This window comes from Arvicola amphibius, chromosome 12 (assembly GCF_903992535.2).
Source record: "Arvicola amphibius chromosome 12, mArvAmp1.2, whole genome shotgun sequence".
NCBI classification, from domain to species: domain Eukaryota; kingdom Metazoa; phylum Chordata; class Mammalia; order Rodentia; family Cricetidae; genus Arvicola; species Arvicola amphibius.
In genome coordinates this window covers 166,558,937-166,583,760 of record NC_052058.2, presented here as the reverse complement: position 1 = coordinate 166,583,760, position 24,824 = coordinate 166,558,937, and the positions used below count along the sequence as shown (strand labels likewise).

Here is a 24,824-nt window from a genome sequence, read left to right as displayed (position 1 = left end):
ACCCAAGAGATGCCCAATCATATTACAAAAGCATTTGTTCAACTATGCTTATAGCAGCATTATTTGTAATAGCCAGAACCTGGAAACAACCTAGATGCCCTTCAGTGGAAGAATGGATGAAGAAAGTGTGGAATATATACATATTAGAGTACTACTCGGCGGTAAAAAACAATGACATCTTGAATTTTGCATGCAAATGGATGGAAATAGAAATCACCATTCTGAGCGAGGTAACCCAGGCCCAAAAAGATGAACATGGGATGTACTCACTCATAATTGGTTTCTAGCCATAAATAAAGGACATCGAGCCTATAATTCATAAAAAATCCTAGAGAAGCTATATAAGAAGGTGAACCCAAAGAAAAACATATAGTTATCCTCCTGGATATTGGAAGTAGACAAGATTGCCGGACAAAAAATGGGAATATGGGGGTGGGGGGGATGGAGGGATGGGGGGATGGGGAGAGAAAAGTGTGAAGTGGAGGATGGGAAGAGCTTGGGGGAATAGGATGGTTGGGATATAGGAAGGGTGGATATGGGAACAAGGAATTATATATCTTAGTTAAGGGAGCCATTCTAGGGTTGGCAGAGACTTGACTCTAGAGGGGTTCCCAGGTGTCCAGGAAGACACCCCCAGCTAGTTCCTTGGGCAGCTGAGGAGAGGGTGCCAGAAATGTCCAGATCCTATTGTCATACTCATGAATATCTTGCATATCACCATAGAACCTTCACCTGGCATTGGATGGAGAAAATGACAGAGCCCCACATAGGAGCACCAGACTGAGCTCTCAAGGTCCTGATGAGGAGCAAAAGGAGGGAGATCATGAGCAAGGAAGCCAGGACCACGAGGAGTGCTTTTACCCATTGAGACGGTGGGACAGATCTAACGGGAGACCACCAAGTCCAGTCGGAGTGGGACTGATGGAACAGGGGACCAAACCGGACTCTCTGAATGTGGCTGACGGTGGAGGAGGACTGAGAAACCAAGGACAATGGCAATGAACATGAACTCTACAGCATGGACGGGCTCACTGTGAGCCTTGTCAGTTTGGTTGCTCACCTTCCTGGACTTAGGGGGAGCTGGGAGGACCTTGGACTGAACATGGTGAAGGGAACCCTGATGGCTCTTTGTCTTTGGAGAGAGGTGGAGTGGGGGTGTGGGTGGAGGGGAGGGGAGGGAGGGGGGAGGAGAAGGGGAGGAGATGGAAATCTTGAATAAAAAAATGAGGAAAAAAAAATAAAAAAAAAATAAAATACCAGAAAACAAAACAAAACAACAAAAAAAATCCTCATGCTTTTACCTCAACTGTGGTGTGAGAGATGGTCTCTTGGGGCAACTCCTCCTTGGTGACTGGACTCCAGGGTCCAGCACTACCAGGCCAGAATAAACTACCTTGTGTTTCAGTCACTTTTTTTCCTGGCATAGAAAAAGGGAAAATCTGAAGTGTGATGGTCTGAACACGATTAGAGAGTGTCCCTAAAAGCTTTTTATGTTGAAAGCTTGGCTCTCAGTGACCACTAAGATGTCAGGCCTCATGGAAAGAGATCCTCAGTTCTGTTAGGAAAAGTTCTTACGAAGGAATGATGATGGGACCTCAGTCCCCATGACTTCCTGTTTGGTGATGTGATCCCTCTTTCATACATGCCATGAGATAGTGTAGCCACAGGGATCTTTATCAGAGCTTTGAGAGTGCTGTTTAGACTTTCCACCTTCTGAACTGTGAGCTATATAAATCTCTCTTCTCTATAAAGTTAGCTTACCTCAGGTATTTTTTATGGTAACAAACAATTATTTGAGGAGCATAATTAACAATCTCCAGGATTACTTGTGGAAAGCGATTAACTCTCTATTTATAGCATCTAGAACAGTGGTTCCTAATTCCATGACCCTTTAATAAAGTTCTTCATGTTGTGGTGACCCCCACCATAAAATTATTTTCATTGCTACTTCATAACTGTAACTTTGCTACTGTTATAATGTAAATATCTGCTATGACCCCTGCTACTTCATAACTGTAACTTGCTACTGTTATAATGTAAATATCTGCTATGACCCCCAAAGAGGCTGCAAGCCACAGGCTGAGAACCACTGGTCTAGAAGATGCTAAGCCAGCAACTCCACATACAGCTTGACATAAAAAGGTTGGAATAAAGCAGAACTGCCCTAAAAGAATTCCCTGTTTTACAACCCAAAGAGGGTTCTGTCACCTGTGAGTAGAAATGTTTCTGGACTTTTCTGAATAGACACTGAGTGGGCTCTGAAGCATGCCCGTATTAGCTCCAACAAAGCCATATGACACACTGCAACACAGGTTCTGGACGCGGCTGAATCTGAATCTGGCTATGACACTTGCTACGTATTCTTGGGACAAAACAAAGTGTCACTAGGCATGTCTCTTTTCTGTAAAATGATACCTTCTTCTCTGGCTGTCATCATTATTAAATAAGCTGTATGTAAAATGAACAGCTTCCTGCGAGTACTGCGAGGACTGCGGCTGCTAATGTTGTGTTCCCCGATTTTTAGAACTTACAGGTGCTGTGTAAAACAAGTTCTCCAGGAGACTCTGGTCATACTGAGGGTCATTCAGGTCACTGCTGCAGTACACATCACTTCCAGGAGATGGGGAGTCTGGAGGAGAGCCTAATCCATTCCAGAAACGACCCTGGGATAATTCAGCACTGGAGACAAGAAAAACAAAGGCACACTCAGCACTATTTCTTTATTTTTCTTAAACATGATTTCTGAAATTATAGTTATTTAGATGTTGAATACACTGACAATGTTCTTAACTTTAAACCTTATTTTCATATTTTCTCTTTTTGCTAAATATTCCAGAACTGTCCCACCTCTGTTTCTCTTCTAAATGTTCTCCTGACTCTTGTTTTCTGTGTACACGTTGGAGGCATCCTCATGTCTTCAAGTCCAGGCCCTGAAATGTTGACTAGAAGTTCAAAACACAAGTTGAGCCAGGAAGGCCTTGATAACTGGCTTCATCATAAAACAACTGGGCAGAGCTCGGTGTTTTGAGTAAGTTCTGTTGTAGAATATTGTTTTAAGGTGTGTTATGTTTCTTTATGCTCTAGAACATTTGTTTAACCATGTAAAGATGTGTTGCTTTTGTTGGTGCTGCATTTGTTTAACTCTGTGAAGCTGTAATTCTTTGCCTGTCTAAAAGACCTGATGGTCTAATAAAGAGGTGAATGGCCAATAGCGAGGCAGGAGAAAGGACAGGAGGCTGGCCAGAAGGGAGTATAAATACAAGGAGAACCAAGGAAGAAGTAAGAGAACAAAGAGGGGAGGACGCAAGGGGCCAGCCAACCAGCCAGCCACTGAGCAAGTGAAAGTAAGATATACAGGAGAAAAGGAAAAAGTCCAGAGGCAATTGGTAAACAGGATAATTTAAGTAGATCTGGCTACAAACAAGCCAAGCTAAGGCTGGGGATTCATAAGTAAGATTAAGCCTCCATGTGGATTTTGGGTACTGGGTGGTGGGCCCCCCAAAAGAGTAAAGAACCAAAAAGCCAAAAGAGTAAAATAAACAATGTTTTGGTGTTCCTACACGTGACCAGAGTAAAAGAAAATCAAACAACAAAGTTCCAGCATTGCCTTACATTTAAACAAGGATTTATATTTCGGTCAAGAAGGAAAAAGGGGCTTGAGGTTAGAGGGGCAGTTCATCATCCCATGGACTTATTTTATCTTCTTTCTTGACTCCTAAGCACACTGACAGCCACACCACCTCCCAGGCCAGGCAGCAGTCATTACAGCCAAGTAAAAGAGGTTAAAACACCACAAACTGGAACTTTGATGTTTGGCTTTTTGAGACTGGGTTTCCCTGTAGCTTTGGAGCCTGTCCTGGAACTAGCTCTTGTAGACCAGGCTGGCCTCGAACTCACAGAGATCCACCTGCCTCTGCCTCCCGAGTGCTGGGATTAAAGGTGTGCACCACCACCACCTGGCTCTCTACCTTTTTCTACAACTGATATAGAAGCCTGTTATTCTAACTTTAATTTCTTCTCTTCCCACCTCCACTGGGAGGAAATGCTTTCCAATTTCTTAGTGTTAGCAGGTTGATCTTTCTACTCTTCCACTCAGAATATTTTGGTATCCACCCCATTTTTAGATTTTTAGTATGAAGTTCAAGTTCTTTAATGTAATAGTCAAAGTCCTATTGGTGATACAAGGACCAAAAGGTGATATCTCTTGCCACTTTCTTATAAGTTTAAATTTTAACCAAATTAAACTAAGTGCAAAAGCCAGGCATTGTGGTGCATGCCTACACCGACAGCACTCGGGAGGCGGTGGCAGGAGGACCAGGGCTCAACATCATTCTCATACATAGCACATAGCAAGCTCAAGGCTACCTTGAGCTACATTAGACACTCTCTTAACATGTGTGACATATCAAGACAGTACTGTTTACAGTAGTTCCTCAAGAGACAATACATGATGAGTCTGGCTTTAGTGCACATGTTAACAACATTCACAATTATTAATTAACCAAACTTCTATGTGCTAACACCATGCTAACTTCTTTATATAAAGGATTTCTCAACCTCACTCTAGTTAAAAGTCATGCTCGCTTCATCACAGCAGCTAACACAGATATGAAGAGAATGGGGAGACATGGACAGAGAGTGACCATTCTGTGAGCAAAACTAGAAGGAAAGGCTGTACACTGGCTTTTTACTTAATAGGCAAACAGTCCTAGTTTAAGGATAAGGGAAGGACTCAGGCCAAGGAAGTATTACTAACAAAGTACTCAATGAATTGAAAGAAGTTTTAAATGGAAGAAAGCTAGACTTACCTGCCTAACAGCAGCTGTATGGCTCTGGTGTCAACTTTCATGTCATCTTTACAAAACATGTTTTCAGTCAAGGGGAGGAGGTGGTCACCACTGTGGTCTTTAAATTGATTTCTAGATGAATTCCTGGTTCCAAGGTGTGAAAAGTACTGTCATGAATGGCTAACAGATGGGAAAAATTTAAATCCTAATCAAACTAAAAAAGAGAAGGTACTAGTCTGACTTAGAAAATTTGACAGTTTTTGGCTTCTCTGCCTTAAATGTATATAAAACTTTACACTGTGCAAATTTCTTCCCGACACCAGAATCCCATTTCATTTCTGAAGTGAGGGAAAAATATATTCATTTTATATATAAGCATTCCAGTTTAGAGAGTGAAAAATTTGTCCATTTATATATTTAGCAAGCACCAATGTTAGGTGTTAGATTCTAAGTACCTTCTACTGTAGGCTCACCACATTAAGAATTATTTACTGAGAGGCTGGAGAGATGGTTCAGCAGTACTTGCTGCTCTTCCAAAGGATCCAAGTTCAAGTTCCAGCACCCACATGGCAGCTCAAAACTGTAACTCCAGTTCAAGGGGAATCAGACATTCTCATACAGACATACAAACAGGGAAAACACCAATTCAAATGAAATAAAAATAAATTTAAAGAAAAAGAATTATTATTAATGTTTTTTGAGAAAGGATTTCTCTGTGTAGCCCTAGATATCCTGGAACTCATTCTGTAGACCAGGCTGGCCTCAAACTCAGACTGCCTCTGCCTCTCCAGTGCTGGGATTAAAGATGTCCACCACCACCACCCACGTTTAAAAAAAAAAAAAAAGATTGGCTGAACATTTCCAAGATTATCCCATTCATAATAACAAAAAGCAAGGTAAGTCAACAACTGAAGAAATGAGCTACAGGGGTGTGTGTTTGTTGCTAACTTACGGCATTGAGGATCTGAAAGCATCTTCCAGCATAGGAGGAGGAGATTTGTCCAGCAGCATGCTAGTATCTGGGCTCGAGTTCATTGCAGAAATCAACATGGCATTCCTCAGTTTATTGCCTTGTTCTAACAGAGCTGAAGGCAGTAGAAACAGAAAATGAAAGCATCTGAAATCCAGCAGGAAGGGTTCCAGTATTCACAGTACCTGTCCTCCTATGGGTGACCTGCCACAAGGTTCTGCAGTAGCCTTTGGGTCCCTTCTTCTGTAGGTCGGAAAATTCCTTGAGGAAGTTCACTTAACAACTGTTGTTTACTGGGCTTCTACTGTGTGCTTAGATGTTACATCAATGAGTGAACGCTCTATCCCAGAGAGACTGATCTTACTGTGGAAGTGCTGTCTGCCCATAATAAGGTTAATGATGCCTATGACTCATTTTCATATCCAGATACCTTATTCTGACTCTCTTATTTATAAGAGTTTCAATATTTCTACCTCCAAAACACTGGCAACTACACTGCTACCTAAATTTCTGAAAACCAGTCACACCTATAACAATCTATTCTAAATTTATACTTTTATGAATGAAAAATGTCAAACTGAAGTCCATGACTCATCTAAGGTCCCACAGAAGAATAATGGGAAAGCAGATGAAACCCAAGGCTTCCAATTTTTTGATAAGTAAAAGTTGCCCCATCCCTTAGGTAATAACAGAAGTGACAACAGCAATGGGCATTTATTAAGCCCTAACCATATGCCAGGCATTGCTCTCACTATTTTATGTGTATTAACTCATCGGATCCTCCCAACATTCCTGGGAAGACGAGTAACATGTTCAAGACACACGTATGACCCTAGCACTGCACTGTAAGTGACCTCTTGTCAGCGGTGTATGACCCTAGCACTGCACTCTAAGTGACCTCTTGTCAGCGGTTTTGCTTTCTGAAATATCAGTCAAAAACATTAAATGGAGAATATATACTCCCTACGTTTTAATTTGTGTGCTATTCTGAATAGTGTGATGAAATCCTAATCTACTCTGCTCTGTTCTGAACATGAAACAGCCCTTTGTCTACTGTTGACCACACTGCATATTCTACTGCTTGACTCACAACTGCCATTTCATATCTTAGATTTACCACTGTGATAAGTTACAAGTGACCCTTTACCTAATAAAGGCCCCAACGCATGAGAACAGTGGTAACGACAACTTTAATATACCAAATCATAATTATTTCATTAGTTATTAATACCTTACTGTACCTTCTGACTTCCCCCGATTCCCCTTATTTTCACTTTCTGATACTTGAATTGAGCTTATTTTTTCTTCTGTGAGAATAAAAATTTCTCTGAGAATGCCAACATTTCAAGAATAATTTACTCAGTCACAGATACCTGGATGATAGTGGTTACCAACATACTTTCCTGAGGTGGGTTATAAAAAGGAAATAAACGTAAGGGTAAACTAGGAAGAGGAATCAGAGCTCAAATTCTTCACGTATTGGCCTCGAACTGGCTTCACTGTGGAAAAAGTCACCCTGTGAAAAATGGTCTCAAAGCTTCTGACTTGACAATAGGAATGTCTTGAGCTATTAAGAAGCTGGTCCCAACAACTGCCTGTACTTCACCTTAAGGACTCTTTCCCACACTAACATGGCACTCAGGACAACGTTCCTGTACTGATTTCCTAGATGCCATGGGCACAGACCTGTTAAAGTAGCAATTCTCAACCTGTGGGATCAACACCTTTAGGGGTCAAATGATCCTTTAAAAAAGGTCACCTATGACCATCAGGATACACATAGATTTACATTATGGCTCATAACAGTAGCAAAATTACAGTTATGAAGTTGCAATGAAAATAATTTTGTGGTTTGGGTAGTCACCACGCCACGAGGACTGCATTAAAGGGTCACACACAGTATTAGGAAAATTGAGATCCATTGTGTTAAAGGACTATATAGAGCTTTTGGTGTTTCCCAACTCTCTTTGATTCATTTTAAAGTTTTCTTAGGTACAAGGTGTAGTTGGTGTTTCAGAAACCCCAGCTGGCTGACTGACTCGGCTCTACACACCCTCTTTGCTGGTATAACACAGTACGGCAAAAACTGGAAGGATCGTTATTTAGTGACATCAATCCAGACTTGACATTTAGTCTCTCAGAAGGCTGAAAGGGACTTTAAGGACCACATCCATGCCATGTGTGGTGGCATGTCTATAATCTAAGGGAGGTGAACCAAGTATGCAAGATCATTCTTAGCTACATAGTAAGTCTGAGGCCAGCCTCGGCTATGAAGCCCTATTAAAAAAATCATATACAACTGTGTATTTGATCACTGAATCAAATACATTAGAGGACTATCAGAAGGGATCTAGTCCATTCCTGGCAATTTCCAGTTGCAGCAGTGAATTTACAACCTGCGGAAGGGTTCCTTTCCTATTACTATACACTGGACAGTAATAGTACACTGAGCCACACTTTGTCTTATTTCTTCTACTTTGCTCTTCTTATTCCTCTTCCTCTCCCAGACAGGGTCTCACATGTAGCTCTGGTTATACTGGAATCCAGCCTGGCCTTCAAACTACAAAAGATCCAACCGCCTCTGCCTTCTGAGTGCTGGGATTATAGGCATGCGCAACACCACCTAGCTTTATTTCATCTTTAAATCCATTTATCCTAGTAACTCTTATGGAAAGGAACATACTACCAATCTATGCCATGGGTTGTGGCTGGTATATTTTGCTTGGCTTGAATAGTTGTTTAACATAGTCTTAACTTAAAAAAAAAAAACACAGGTAGGCCTACAAAGATAATAACCCATAGTAAGATGAAGCAGAGGGTTTGTTTTTTTTTTATTGATTTTTATTGAGCTCTACATTTTTCTCTGCGCCCCTCCCTGAAGCAGAGGGTCTTAGCCTTAAAGCCTAAGACAGTAATGAACTGAGGCTGAGAGGAGTCTGCCATTTTTGACAGGGCAGGAGTTCCTTAACTATTCATGTTTTTATTTTAAAATGAGGCTGGCCCAGTGGAAAGGGTACTTGATGAGCTACCTAACAATCTGAGTTTGATCCCCAAAACAAACATGGTTGGAAGACAGAACCAACTCTTACAAGTTGTTTTCTGTCCTTCACACATGTGCCATAGCATTCGTGTGCCTGCACGCACAAATCACACGAACATAAATAAATACATGCAAAAAATATTAAGTGAGGTTAACCATCTCTACCTTATGTGATAAAATTCTGTGTAAAATACTTGGCAAGGAATATGTAACTTAGTGACACTCAGTGGGTGGCAGCTGTTTCCTTCAGGCTAATTTTTTCCTGGTGTTCCTTTTTCCTGGGACTCTCCTAGAAGGAACTTGCTGCATCCTTTTGTTTTCTTTCTTGTGGTGCTTGTGGGGCTTCACATATGCTAGGCAACTGTCCTACTACTGAACTATGCTTCCAGACCCCTTTAGATCCTTCCTTCCTTCCTTCCTTCCTTCCTTCCTTCCTTCCTTCCTTCCTATTTTTCTTTATCTTCCTTCCTTCTTTCCTTTTTTCTTTTCTCCTTCCCTCCCTCATTCATGTATATTGTATGCTGCCAGCATGTATGCCTAAATGCCAGAAGACGGTAACAGATCTCACTATTGATGGTTGTAAGCCACCATGTGGTTGTTGGGAACCAAACTTAGAACTTCTGGAAGAGCAGCCAGTGCTTTTAACCTCTGAGCCATCTTTCCAGCACCATTTGTTACTTTCTTAACGAGATCTTACTTTGCCAATTTATGCAAAACTAGCATCCTCCCTCTCATCTCCCTTTCTTAATTTACCTCCACTGCCATTACTACCCTCTAACATAGAGTACTTATTTATCCAGTTTGTCTTCCCATCTAGAATAGCAGGTTCCTAAGACAGACTCTTTTTAAAGAAAATTTTAAACTGCTACATCCCTGATACATAAAAAAGCACCAGACATTTGGTAGGTGTTGGATAAATACGTTCCTCAAAGTCTGAGGCACAAGTACATACAAGAGTCCAGGCAGAAGCTGATGAAGTATTAAGTGTTGTAGACAATTTTCTTCCTTGTCAATAGACTCTTTAAATTAAAAAACTAAAGTCAATGGCTCATAATCTTGGAGTGATGTGGGAGGGTCTTCTGTTTTGTGTTGATTTCATTGGTTAATAAAGAAACTGCCTTGGCCATCTGATAGGCCAGCCCTTAGGTGGGTGGAGCAGACAGAACAGAATGCTGGGAGGAAGAGGGAAGTGAGGCAATCGCCATGCCTCTCCTCTCTGAGACAGACGCCATGGAGCCAGCTGCCAGGTCAGACATGCCAAATCTTTCCTGGTAAGCCACCACCTTGTGGTGCTATACACATTATTAAATATGGGTTAAAGCAAGATGTGAGAATTAGCTAATAAGAGGCTGAAACTAATGGGCCAGGCAGTGTTTAAATGAATACAGTTTGTGTGTTGTTATTTCTGGGGCTAAGATAGCTATGCGGGAGCCGGGCGGGATGAAAAGCAGGCCTGCCCGCCACACCTTCTACATTGGAGTGTGTATGCATGTGTGTGTGTGTGCATGTGGGTATAATGTATTTATTATTATTGTGTGTATACATGTGGTGCATATGTGTGAGTGCAGACCATGGTTGCAATGGTGAGCATGTGGAGCTCAGGGGCAAGTTAGTTCTCTCCTTCCACCTTGATGTGAGTTTCAGGGATTGAACTTAGATACACACAAAGACAGACAAACACACATATATTTTTGTTTGTTTTTTGGTTTTTTTTTCAACTCAGGGTTCCCCTGTATATCCCTGGCTGTCCTGGAACTCACTCTGTAGACTAGGCTGGCCTTGAACTCACAGATACCTACCTGCCTTTCCACCTGAGTGCTGAAATTAAAGGCATGTGCTATCACAGTCTGGCCCTAGAGTATATTTTTAAAAACTGGGATTCCTAAGACATTTCAGATAAAAGATATGAACAACATAGCTCATTAGTAGAGTGTATGTCACGTATGCAGAAGGCCCTGGGTCTAATCCCTATCATCGCAAAATATACAAGACCACATAATAACATAAAACAAGTAGTGTTTTTATAATATATAATATATTATATATATGTATATAATAAATGGTACAGATACCTCCTTTGAAAATATTAGTGGAAGTGGATATACATTCCTGTCATTTTCCTGATGTCACAGAAATAATAATGGCATAGCGTTCCCTGATCTGAGGCAATAAATATAGGCTGCACCCACTTGCCTTTTATCGTGGTTTGAATGTGAATGTCTCCCAAAGGCTTGCCCATGTGCTTGAACACTTGGTCACCAGCTGGTGGCACTGTTTTCGAAGGTTGTGGAATTTGGAATGGAGCCTTCCTTGCTAGACAAAGTGGATCACTAAGGGCAGGTCTTGACCTTCTATATTCTATAGCCTTGACCCCACTTCCTGTTGCAGAACCCAGTGCAATCTACTGTTTCGTGCTCCTAGTGCCATGATGGACAGTCTTCATTCTTAAACCATAATCTAATACAAACCTTATCAGGTATACTTGATCACAGAACTGAGAAAAGTAACATACAAATGAGCAGACTTCTACTTTTATGTATTCTATAGTACTGTAAATATTAAAATAGAATTTAACTCCCAGTCTTAAGTAATAAAGATGCGTTATGCTATCACACTAAATGTCCCCATGAAGAATAACAGTTTTTAGAATGTGAAATGAATTAGGTACTACTCTAGCTGCCTTAAATTATTTGGGGACAGATAAGGACTAATACATTTCTATAAGAATAGCTTTACCCTCATATCCAAACACGCAATGTAACTATCTAATTTACCAGTTCTTAGGTGCACATGAACAAATGTGTTCCTGGAGGACACCATTAAGGGAAATAAAGCACAGAAAGACAAATTTCCTATCATCTGCTTGTGGAAGCTTGAAAGATGATTCCTAAATAGACAATACAAGAAAGATTAACAAAAATGGGGAATGGTGGGGAGGGGGGAAGGGAAAGGAATGGCCGGTAGGGACAGGGGTACAGCTGATAAGAAGGAATAATTTCTAGTGTTCTCTAGCATCATAGAATAATTGTGACTGACAACTGAATGTTGCAGAATAGCTAATAAAGGACACTGTGTTTTGAAAATTACATTACTATTGTGAGTGTATATGTGTGTGTGTGTGTGTGTGTGTGTGCATGCAGAGGTGTGGGAGGTCAGTACATGTCACCTGTATGTGTGGAAGTCAGAGGACAACTGGCAGGAGTCAATTCTTTCACCATGTGGATTGCGGGGAATCACACTCAGCACAGCAAGGCTTGGCGGGAGAAGCTGAGCTATCTTACCAAATCCGTAAAGGACATTTTAAATGTTTCTAACACAAAAGATAAGTGTCTGAGATGATAGATGTAACCTGATATGATCATTACCTACTGTATATGCACACTGAAATATACTATACCCTACAAACACAACTGCCATATACTAATTTAAAGTAAAAACATCTAATTAGTAGTCCTTTACATGAGACTCTGGATGACACTTTTAATTTGGCTATTCAATTCACTGAGAAGTCTTGCTTTCCTTTGTGGGCAGGCTAACAAGCAGAGTAATCCCAATAAATACAGTGAAGCCTCAGGTCACAAACAGATACATACCTGAAAGAAGGTCCTTTGTAGGGGGGTTGTTTGAAGACAGGATGAATGAGTCACTGTGACTCTTGGTGACTGTACAAATTTGTGGCTGAAATTCAGAACTGTTAAGGAGGGACATCTGCTTCTGTGGGGCTTTGCCTCTCAGCAATACAGTCTCTAAACTTGGCTCTGAATTAAGGTGATGCTGTAGTCCACACAAAGAACTCTTTACTGCATCGGGGTTCTCTGCAAAGTACAAGTGGTCCTTCCCCCTGTTAGAAAGAAAGAGCCAGCAGATCATACCCTGTCTTGGAAATATTTCACCTTGTCAGAGCTAGGAGATCCACGAGGGCACTGTAGCCGGGGCCTTGTGAGAAGTTTTTTGGTTTTTGGGGTTTTTTTGTTGTTGTTGTTTTTGTTTTTTTTTTTGCATTGTGATTTTATATATCTGCTTTTAATCTCCTCAATTAAAGGAATAATAGACCTTTACCACAGTTGTGGGTTATACTTTAAGTGATACAAAACAGAGATTACCACACAGGGAAAGGGAGTGTGTGTGTCTACACAGTTTCATACAATGCAGATTACTTCACAAGTAATCAAGACAAAAATCTGTTTCTCATACTCCATTCCATTTCACACACACAAAAAAATGCCCTTTCTCTTCCCATGTATCACGACATCTGTAAACTTTAGTTGTATGTGCACATTGGCTTCTCTACTGGACTGTGAGCAGTCCTTAAAAACAGGACTTGTAGGGGTTTTGTGACTGCTGTAATTTGGGGCACACTAAGACTGCATTCTACCACTGAGCTACCTCTTCAGCCCCAGGAATTGTGTCTTGATTATTTCTGTGCCAATGTCTGGTTTCTGAGCAGCAGTGGGTACGTAAGAGCTGGCTGCTGAATAAATAACTGTGTTTCACTGAGCAGCAGTGGGTACGTAAGAGCTGGCTGCTGAATAAATAACTGTGTTTCACTGTTCAGTGTTCAAAAGGACAGTGAGAGCAGACGCAGAAACTTGGAGACGTGAGTGTTACCTTGGTGTGGCTGATCTACTGCTGGTCCCTGCTAATTCTTTTCCTTCAGTTTTGATGGCAGGTTCCCCACAAGAACTTGATGGAATCATAGATAGAGCGTTGCTGGATTCAGTATTCTCTCGGAGTCCTCGCTCAGATAAAAGCACATTTTCTGTCATGTCAGTGGTAGGAAGAGGCTTATAGCTGTCGTAAGTATCTGACAGAGGTTCCAGGGCAAGTGAAACCTGAAAGCACATGAAACAGAATAGATTTTCTTCAGCCTCCAGTAACTAACTGTAAGAAATCCCTGCCTGATAAAAGTTAATGTCTACCTGTTCCTCACAAGAATAGGTCTAGCTTTCTGCTGACTTCAAAAACCTCTCACTATGCTTCATCCCTTTCTGTGAGACAGAACAATGCCCTATATTCACAGCTTTGCCCCTTTACTCTGGCCTTGATTCTCTTATGTATAGATAAGATATCAAAGTCATTGCCTTCTTCATGATGCCCCTGACTCTGTCTACCCATCACTATAATCACTACTTACTGATCACTTTACTACAGGCCAGGAATGTGCTGTATTCCCCATTCAGATCACTGCAGTGATGACACAACTCTGTCAGGAATTTATATTCTCATAACTGTGAGATTAAGGAAAAAGCAGAGGCCAGATGTGGTGATGTATGCCTAATAATACCAGCACTAAGGGTGCGAAGCCAGGAAATTATGATTCCCCAGTCAGTCTAGGCTACCTGGTGAGTCTATCTCCAGAAAAAGCCAAGGTTTAGAGAACATATTTGCATCCCTTACTTATCACACAAACATATTATGAATCCCTTGAAGGCACAAATCACATTCTTTAGTTTTTTATAGACTGGGTAGTATGGTTCTGCTAGATGAATGACATAGTATTTTATGACACATTCTTAGGTTTGTTGTCTGGGACAAAAAAAAGTCCTTATTGTCATGCTGGACATAAAATATGACAAACACTATGAGGAGAAACTAAGTTTCTGCTGGTTGAGATGAGCTCTTGCTTGTTGTAGTCCAGCTCTGGGGCAGGAGGGAGCAAGGCAGGAGGGAGCCTTTGAGTCTTGGACTTGGTGGACTTATACAGCAAGACCTGGTCTCCAAAGAGAAGACAAAGTTCTCTATAATTTCACTCCTGTGAGTGAAGTACACTATTAAAAACTTTCTTCAGTACCAGTGAGAAGATTCAGTGGGGAAAGGCACTTGCTGAGCAGCCAGCCTGGAAGCCAGAGAGAGGTAGAAGGAGAGAACTGACTCAGCTCTCAAGAGTTGTCTTCTGATCTTCATACACACTGTGGTGTGCATGCCCGTACACACACACACACACACACACACACACACACACACACACACACACACCCCGACATGTCCCTCTGTCCCTACGGCTTCCTCTTAAAAAAATTGCTGGGCATTGGTGGCACATGCCTTTAATCCCAGTACTCGGGAGGCAGAAGCAGGCGGATGAGGTCAGCCTGGTCTACAAGAGCTAGTTCCAGGACAGGTTACAAAGCTACAGAGAAACCCTGTCTCAAAGAAACAAAACAAAACAAAAAATTATCCACTCCTCTGAAAAGTCCAACTAGGAAAAACCTAATAGGGTAATGAAACAGAACTAAAGAATATAACCTCAGAAGGGGAAAAATAACATTACTGAAAAGTTTAGCTTCAATGACAGAACGAGAAGGAGAAACTGTTTAAGCAGTCACAGACAATCAATGATGAATGACCTAACACAGAAATGAAAAAAGAGTTTTTCAGATATCTTTTAAAGGTCAATGAATATTTTGTGTAGAGAAACTGCCAATCCATGAACTCAAACCAAACCTAGATCTTATAAGAATTCTGACCATGAACCAAATCCAGACTTTCCCACAAGTAAACACCATGTGATCACTGTAACAGTGTCACCTACAATCTGAGCTGCCCCAGTTGTCACTTACCAAAGACGGCCACTGCATTTCAGAAGCAGAGAAAGCACTGGAATAAAAGTACCCCGGCCTTAGTTTGGACTTGCTGAATCGCCAGTGAGGCTTGCTTTTCCCTAAGCAGAGTTGAACTAGTAAAGTCCAACTTAGAAGCCTGCTCATACTTTCAATAGTGGAGAAAGGCTCAGAGGAAAACCTTGCATTTTCTGCCTAAAACTTAGGGCTAGCCTAATCCATCTGCTGAGACCAGCATTATGCTAACTGCTGCGGCAGAGCAAGGACGAAAACAGACTCTGTTCCAGTAGATCACAGGTCTTACAGGGAACCCAGAATGTGTACTGGGTGATGTGGGAATCCCAGGGAGAGAACCAAGCTCAGAAAAGAGGGGATGAAGGAGTGCAGGGACGACTCTCCAGAAGTGGAACACAATGACTAAGCAGAAAATACTAGGCATGAAGTCAGATGAAGCTAAGTGGGCTGAGGTAAATAAAATATTGCAGACTAAGGAAAAACATCTAAATTTGGACACATAAAACACATTAACCAATCAACTGGTTACCTCTGGGCTTGATTCCTAAGCCCTCCGTCTCTCAGTGTTCTTAACCCAGCACTGCATACATCTGTACTTCCACTCTGCCCCCCCCCAATTATGTCCTCTCTGCTCACTTCTCCGCTAGTGGCATTAATGAGTCACTCGCCTGCCTGCCTGTCTCCCATGCTGGGAGCTGAATATGGGTCTCATGCATGTAAAGCACACGCTATATTCCCAACCAGATTTTTTTATGTTATACAAACTATTTTACTTTTTAAGCTGGAGATTTCTCCCTTAAAATGTCTTCATGTACACAAAGTTTTATCCAATGAAAACAATTTTCATTAGTCAGGATAAGGGAACTAACAGTATTTTTTGCTATTGTTGTTCTATCTCCAGATCACATTCTGCCATCTAAATATATCACTATCCATATATACCACAACTATACCATATGTGTTTCCCATGTATAACAGAGCAAAGCGAAGGATGCCCATCTGCCTTCCAGCAATGACTCAGGGTCTCTGGTACTAAGTTGCCCACAGGTTTCTACTTATATCTGTGGCATCTAACGTATAATTTTCAGACTTATGCTAGGCCACACAGCATTTAAACAATGAGTAATCAATGCTTTAAAATTAATTTTCTTATACAAATTTGTATCTCTGGCTTCTCTTGAAAAATAAGAAAATCCACGAAAGCTGAGTCCCCATTCTAATGTGGCAAAAATGAACTAGATTAGACCAGTGACTTGGTCAGGAATATGCATTCAGTTGCTACACCTGGGGCTATTAATTTGCTTAATTTTTTAAATTTCCTTATAGTAAAATGACAATTTTCCAGCTGTAATTTCATGACTAAACACACACACACACACACACACACACACACACACACACACACACACACAGCCACCATAGTCAAGAAAGGGAACATGTCCATCATCCAAACAGTTGCCTTATCCTTCTGTAGTGACGCCCTCCTCACTGCCCTCCCCGACCATCCGCTCATGACAGTACGCCGTCATCTAGTGCAGAAGCTCTGCAGAGTCTTCCACTGTGGTGGTGCTCAAGTGTGTTTTACTGGTTGGCACACCACGAGTGATGTCTTTCCACACTGGCTACTTAATAAATACTGAAGCAGCTTTGCATTGCTGGGGAAAACTCTTGGGGACAGGATTATTCTTCCTGTACAGTGCTGGCCCCAGCTTGCTGGTATTTTCTTGGGAATTTTGAGGTCTAGGTTCATGAGGGATACTGTTCTGTAGTTTTCCCTCTCTAGTTTAGGTATCAAAGTGTTACATGCCTCAGAATAATGTTTTCTCCTTTTCAATTTTTCTGAAAGATACAATAAGATTGGTGGTATTTTTTTTTTCTTCCTTAAATGTTTAGAACAATTTGCTGATAAAGTGATCTAGGCCTAGAGCTTTCTCTTCTGGCAGTTCTGAAACTGCAAATTCAATTTTTACAAATAGTACCAGGTCTATTCAGGCTATTTCTTCTTCTTCTTCTTCAGGGAGTTCTTGTAGTTCAGTTTGAGAAGAATCAGGCCATTTCATCTAGGTTGTCAAAATTCAACATGTAGGGTTACTTGTGGCATTCCGTTAATGTCTGTCGGTTCTGAAACCTGCTGTCTTTCTTACAGTAGAGACATGAGGAAAGTGTTTCTTTTTCACATACTCATTGTACACAGTGATGGTTTTCTTTTTCTTTTTTCTTTTAAAGATTTATTTATTTATTATGTATACAGTATTCTCAGTGCTCTGCCTGCAGGCCAGAAGAGGGCACCAGATCTCATTATAGATGGTAGTGAGCCACCATGTGGTTGCTGGGAATTGAACTCAGGACCTTTGGAAGAGCAGGCGGTGCTCTTAACCACTGAGCCATCTCTCTAGCCCCTTAGTGATAGTTTTCATAATGACATTTTAAATCATCTTTGTGTGCCTTGAGTGTTTGTGTGTGAGAGAGGCATGGGTGTGCGTGGTGGGGTGCTGCATTGAAGTCAGAGGACAATCTTGGGTTCTGGTCTTTCTTTCCACCTTGTTTTGGAAAGTCTCTTGTTCACCAGTGTGCAGACAGGCTAGCTGGTCTCTGCCTCCCACCTTGCTTTAGAAACACTGACTGTAGACATGCACTACCAAGCCCAGCTTTACATGGGTTCTTTGGATCTGAACGCAGGTTCTCACACTTGCACAGCATGCACTTTGCCCACTGAGATGTTCCCACAGCCCTGATAATAACACTTGAATTCAAATATATTATGTACTTTATGACAATATCCCCCACAGACTCCTGTTCCCCTTCCTCCTCCTACTAGATCCCTTCCTCTTCCAAAACAGCCCTGATTCTATTTTTATGTCATATATAAATGTGTGTATGCAAAGAAAGTGGAATATTTTTCTGTGTCCATGAAGGAAGAAAAAGAAACTTGAGAAATTTAAAATAATAGTGGGTAATATATGGACAAAATGTGGTATCAAACCATTATGTCAATACGATCATAAAACCAACTACAGCCATTCTGTAGAAAAAATGCATGATGAAAATGGAACAAATCCAATTGAGGATGGCAAAATTTTGAAAAGGACTCCCACCAAATGCAGCTGGATCTGTGTGTAGTAAACACATTTAGATGCGTAAGGATGGTAAGTGGTAATGTTCTATGTGCCCATAAGAAAGTACCCCCATTAAATTCTCTTCAAAATCTTACTGGCTCAATTAATTATCTTATTTTCCATCTCCTATTGCTTTCTTCTTTGAACACACCAGGCCCCCTACAATATTTTGCATAATCTTCTTTTACATTTGAATATATAAGAAGCCTTTGTAGCTCAAACTCTAGATGGAAACCACTGGGCAATATGTTAACCCTTTTCTGTCATAAATTAAAACTTCTCAATTCTGTTACTCACTGTGCCTAGAGCCTTTCAAATGCATGTGGTTTGCTTTGCTGCTACTGTAGGCTAGCCCAACACAGAGTGTTTCTGTAGTTTCTTCTCATTTAATGCTGGCAACAATGCCTTAGGGCCATCTACAAATGGGGTACCAAAGCTCAGTAACTATAAATTATATCTAGTAATCATGAAAATTCTTTTGGTAACCAAGTTCTTTTTTCTGCATCTAGTTGCTTGTGATTGAGTATGTGTGTACGTGTGTCCAGGCTAAGACTGATAGAGGGATGTCTTCCTCAATCACTTTTTAAAAACCATATCCTTGTCTCGAAAAACCAAAAAAAAAAAAAAAAAAAAAAAAAAAAAAAAAAAAAAAAAAAAACCATATTCTTTTGAGAATCAATCACTGAATGTGGTGCGCTCCATTTCCGCAGGACTGGCTGGGATCTGCCTGACTCCATCCCAGTCCTGGGGTTCCAGGTGTGCAGTCTTGTCTGGGTTTTCACATCGGCCCCTCATGTTTACACAGCAGGTACTTTACTGAGTAATCTCTCCAGCTGTATATTCTCCATTATATCCTACTACACCCTTCCTTCGCAGTCGCTTATCAGGAAAAAAGAAATTTTTTTAAAAATACTTTTTTTAAATGTATCTCTTTGTTATAAAGTTTTATTTAAAACTGTGTGTGTGTGTGTGTGTGTGTGTGTGTGTGTGTAGTTATGTGATTGTGAATGCAAGTGCCTGTAGATGTCAGAGGTGTTGTATTCTCTGGAGCTACAGTCATAGGCAGTTATGAGCTGCCCAACATGGGTGCTGGAAACTAAATTCTAGTCCTCTGGAAAACAGCAAGCACTGTTAACCACTGAGCCACATTCCCAGTCCTGGAGAAAAGGAAATTCTAATTGCTGCTTCTACTTCACTGCAATTGCTCCTTATTACCAAACTCCTTATCTTCAGTCTCAATTCCTTACCTTCTATTTTCTATTAAAACACAATTCAAATCCAATGACCTTTACATCTGAAAATCTTATTACATAAATTACATTTAAATATGGTCAAAAATGTACAGCTATTTTGGAAAACTTTAGTAGTTCCTCAAAAAGCTAAACAGAGTGCCATATCACCCACCAACCCTACTCCCACGTATGTGCCCAAGGGAACTGAGGGCCCATGTTCATGAAAAACTTCCAGTTGCTCACAGAAGCTAAGAAATCCAATGCCCATGAACCAAAAATCATAAACAAAATGATGTCTATCTATACAATCAAATATTTCACCCACAAAAAGGAATATATGCTATAATATATTTAAATCTTAAAAACATTATGCTAAGTGAAAGAAGACAGTTTCAAAAAAGCATACACTATTCTATATATTTGAAATGTCAAGAACAGAAAGTAGCCTGATATGCCAGGGGTGGGGATGTCCGGGATCATGGAAGAATGGCTGATAATGAGTACAGTACTGAGTTTGGAATGAAAGAAATGTCCTGAAATTAGAAAGTAGTAAAGCTTGTATAATCTGGTGACTATACTTAAAAAACAAACAAGGCAAAACAAAAACGGAACTACAACTACATACTTTAAAAGGGTAGATTTCATATTTTCAAGTTATATTTTGGAGTCAGACGCGCTACCATTGCGCCACGAGGTCACTCAAGTTATATTTTGATCATAAAAATAAAACCACGAGGCCTAGAGGGATGGCTCAGCCGTTAAAGGCTAGGCTCACAACCAAAAATATAAGAGTTTAGTTCCCAGCACCCACGGCTGTCCCTCCAAATATTAAAAAAAAAAAAAAATGAAAAAAATAATAAAACCACGACCACAAAAGGCCACATAGAATCCTATATTCCAACTGCTATTATCATTCCTTATTTTTCCCTAGGTATCAATCACATGCATACATGTAGTACCACCTGATTTTCCCCTAGGCATCAATCACATGCATACATGTAGTACCATCTGATTTTCCCTAGGCATCAATCACATGCATACATGTAGTACCATCTGATTTTCCCTAGGCATCAATCACATGCATACATGTAGTACCATCTGAATTCGCTTTTGTCATCATCAAACTACAATTAATTCTGTTGAACAACCTGTCTTCATTTCTCTAGTACTGGGAAGACACTGCCATAACTAGCCCCAAGGATGCAGAGCTTTCTCTCTTTTTTGGAGTATCCGTAAGATTGAGGTATACAAAGCTGAGCACTGCTGAAGGCTTAAACACTATTGGCTGAGGGAGCAGAATGTGCTCCCACAGGAGTGCCTTTATGGCTTTTGAAACATAAGATTAGCATTTTGCAGGCTTGATGCAAAATCCTACAGCAGCAGAAACCCATGAGTAAATAAGCCTCTCTTCACCATACAGACATCAACGGAAGGCAGCACTGCTTTCTGAATAAAATCCGACAGCAGCAGAAACCCGTGAGTAAATAAGCCTCTCTTCACCATTCAGGTCCCACTGTTCGGCCTGGCTGCTCCTACTGACTCCACCATTATAATGTGGGAACAACACACATGGCTTCTTTAAAGTGATACTTTCCAGATATGTGGTGGCTTTTTAAACACGCACACTCTTGATGGCCTGGGTCATCAAGTGAACATGAAGATTTGAACATTATGATTTGCATTTCTTTTCTTTTTTTTAGGGCTTTCTGAGTCAAGAGAATAAAGAACCATCTTTACAGGTCATCTTATGCTTACAGGAAGAAGCATAAGGCTCCTGAAAGACTTCATTTGTTACTTGAATTTGTAAAGTGTGAATGTTAAGTGATCATTCTGATGCTCTTCCAGAGTCTCCTCAGAAAAGGAATCTATGGTCTTCACAGAACCCTCTCATACCTACAGTATAGTATATATCATACTGTGTTCTAAAAACTGCACGAGAGAGCTGTGTCTTATCTCTGCATTAGTGGTACATAAAAGTGCATCAGAAATACAAATTGGCGGGAGACGGTAGAAGAGGAGGAGGAAGGGAGGGAGGGGAGCACAGAAAAATGTACAGCTCAATAAAAACAATAAAAAATATACACATAAAAATACAACTGGATCAACGAGTGACAATATTAAAGAGAGCACTTACACGGCTGAAACAAAGGCTTCTGGGCACTATATTAGGAACTGGCAGAAAACAAAGAAAATATAGTCTCATACTTTAGGAGTATTTAGGGGATCCCACCAATAAGCAATTCTGGTTACTGCACTAGCACAACGAAGACGTAATTAATCCTATGAATTCGGCACAGTGCAGAGACTAGCACAACAGGAGTGTGAAAGTCAAAGGAAACAAGGACAAGGAAGGACTCTGCATGAGACATGGGACTCACTCTCGAAGACTCAACTCCCGCCCCCAGAGTTTATTCTTTGCAGTCAAACATGAAATGTTCCCCACAGGCTCCTGTGTTTGAACACTTGGTCCCCAGCTGGTGAGGCTGTTTTGGAAAGTTGAGGAACCTATAGGAGTGGGGCCTCACTAGTAGAAGTGAAGCATGGGGTGGGGTTGAGGTTCATAGGCTCCTGTCCTATCTTTGCTTTCTAATCTTCCTAGATGTGAGCAAGCAGCCTCAAGCACCTGCTGCCATGTCTTCCCTACAAGTAACTGTACCCTCAATCAGGAATCAAAATAAAGCCTTAAGTGGCTTCATACCAGATATCTGGTCACAATAATGAGAGAATGATAAGAGAGCAGTAAAGATTAGAACATTTTTACCTGAAGTTCTCCAAGTTTCTTAGAGACTGGTGAAACAATGGTAAAAAATCCATTGATTTGATGGGTTGGAGACAGCTGGGCAAGTCCACTGATCTGAACTCTGCCAACCGGAAGATGATCAAGTTTGGTGATGACTTCCAACACCAGCACAGCCATATCTAATCAGAAACAATTACAACATATTCAGATAGTTTCCACTATTTTGGTTTTGGAAATAGGTCAAATGGGTATACAATGAAAAACTTAAAATTTGAAGTAAGCCAGGCACTTCCTTACTATACCTTATGAGGAAGGATAAGCGAGCCCAACACCAACAGAACAGGCGTTTTAGAGAGGAATGACAAGTACTGTATAGTACAGGGGGTTATACTGAATATTTAGCTTATAAGCTCAAGGATCTGGGTCCAATTCCCAGAATCCATATAAAAATGTTAGACAAGGTGGTATGTACTTGCAATCCCAGCATGGAGTGGAGACAGGTAGATACCTGGAGTTTGCTGGCTAGTCTCTCTCCTCTCTCTCTCTCTCTCCTCTCTCTCTCTCTCTCTCTCTCTCTCACACACACACACACACACACACAACTTTAAAAGTACTAGTAAATGTATTCAGCCAGGTACATAAACCTTCAATCTCAGCGCTATAGAGATAGAGACAGAGTGATTGATTTCTATGAGCTGGAAGCCAGCCAGGTCTACACAGTAAATTCCAGGCTAGCCAAAGCCACACAGTGGGACCCTGCCTCATAAAAAAAAAAAAAAAAAAAAAAAAAAAAAAAAAAAAAAAAAAAAAAAGTACTAGTAAATTTATTTGCCAAGAACTGAAGCAGTAGTCCTAAAATACTTGAAATATAAATGCAACAGCTCTTAGTAACTTCATTCTCATTCTTTCAGTATTGACTTAGAGAAAGGGCTACTCTGCATGACTATAGGGGTTTGTCTTGACCTCCCACAATCTCATTGCTTGTTTTAGAATACTGAGAACCCAAATCACTTGAAACCAAGACAAACAGAAATATACACCTTAACTACATTCTACAATTTATCTCTCATTCTTTCAGGATCTTAAATCATAGAAAGAGAATAAAATGCACACAAATGGAATCTAGTATCATGTCAGGACAGTACAAACTCTGAATATTTTCTTATCGAAGCTAAGTAATGGTTCATTATTACTATTTGTTCAATACTTAAATGGAAACTATGTAGGACTTTGAGAAGGTCCATGTGGGTTTTTCTTTGCTTTATAGTCAGAAGCTGTTTTGGTGGAACCATCTATAAAATAGGCATCTTAACATCTGTGTGGGGGAACTGAGGATACTGTATATAGATTACACAGGACAGTGTCTTCCCACATAGCAGTTACTGAACTGAGTGATTATTATATGATTTTAAACAAATTACTTAACAGACCATAACCCTTTTCCTGGTGCTTACCTCAAAAAATAAAGTATTCTGTAGGCTGCAAATGATACACACATGTGGAAAAAGAAATGGATCAACATCTATTGGTTACTTACTAACAGCTAGATTCTTACAAGCCTCATTATTCTCTTTATAATTCATTTTTAAATTACATTTTCATTTATTTTTGTGTTGTGTATGAAGCGTATCACAGCACATAGGTGGAGGTCACAGGACAACTTGCAGAAATAGGTTCTCTCCTCCCACCATGTGGAGTCTGGGGATAAAACTCAGGTCACAGACTTGGTGGCAGGTGTCTTTACACAATGCATCACTTCATTGGGCTTTATTTTTCCAGAGCAAAGAACCAAACCCAAGGCTTTGTGCCAAGCACTCTACCACTAAGCTAAATCCCTGGCCCTTGTCCCTCCTTTACAATTCTCCGATATAAGTGTTCTAACTCTAGGTTGGGGGTTAAACAAGATCAGAGAGGCCATGTAACATTCCTAGGCTCAGTAAGTTTTAAAGTCATCAAAATGGGCTAAAACTTAGTTCCTTCCAATTCTAAAGTTGAGTCTACCATGTTACCTTACTATATGTTGCCCAAAGAAGAAAATGCTTCAGTCTTAACAAATTTATGATCTTTATTCTTCCCTCATTTTTGCTGTACTATCATTCAGTATTATTCACATTCCCACTGTCACTCATTCCAACTGAGTCTTCTCTGATCACCACAGTGGTGATGACGGAATGGTCGAGGGTCACTGAAGTGTGTTTTGGAATATTTATGGACACTACTTCTGGCAAAAGAGTAAAGAGTAAAGAAAAAAGACAAAAAAGAAGCTATGAGGTGTTATCAAGTATTCGATGCTTAAAAAAAATGTATGTGTATGGGAGTTTGCCCACATGTATGTCTATGTACCACTTTTGTGCCTGGTATCCTTTG

General features: G+C 40.6%; 1 protein-coding gene across 4 annotated transcripts in view; it reads right to left on the bottom strand.

The window, feature by feature from the left end:
- C2cd3 (C2 domain containing 3 centriole elongation regulator) overlaps nt 1-24,824 on the bottom strand; it is a 106,232-nt gene that overhangs the window by 76,316 nt on the left and 5,092 nt on the right. For all 4 annotated transcript variants that reach the window (XR_005283484.1, XM_038313627.1, XM_038313628.1 and 1 more), the window contains exons 3-8: nt 22,479-22,636; nt 13,406-13,629; nt 12,391-12,638; nt 5,740-5,872; nt 4,809-4,931; nt 2,532-2,679 (exon numbers count right to left, since the gene is read on the bottom strand). Coding sequence is in view for 3 of the 4 variants with exons in the window: in XM_038313627.1 (XP_038169555.1) it covers nt 2,532-2,679; nt 4,809-4,931; nt 5,740-5,872; nt 12,391-12,638; nt 13,406-13,629; nt 22,479-22,636 (1,034 nt within the window). In the remaining variant the exon portion in view is untranslated. The remainder of the gene's footprint in view (nt 1-2,531; nt 2,680-4,808; nt 4,932-5,739; nt 5,873-12,390; nt 12,639-13,405; nt 13,630-22,478; nt 22,637-24,824) is intronic.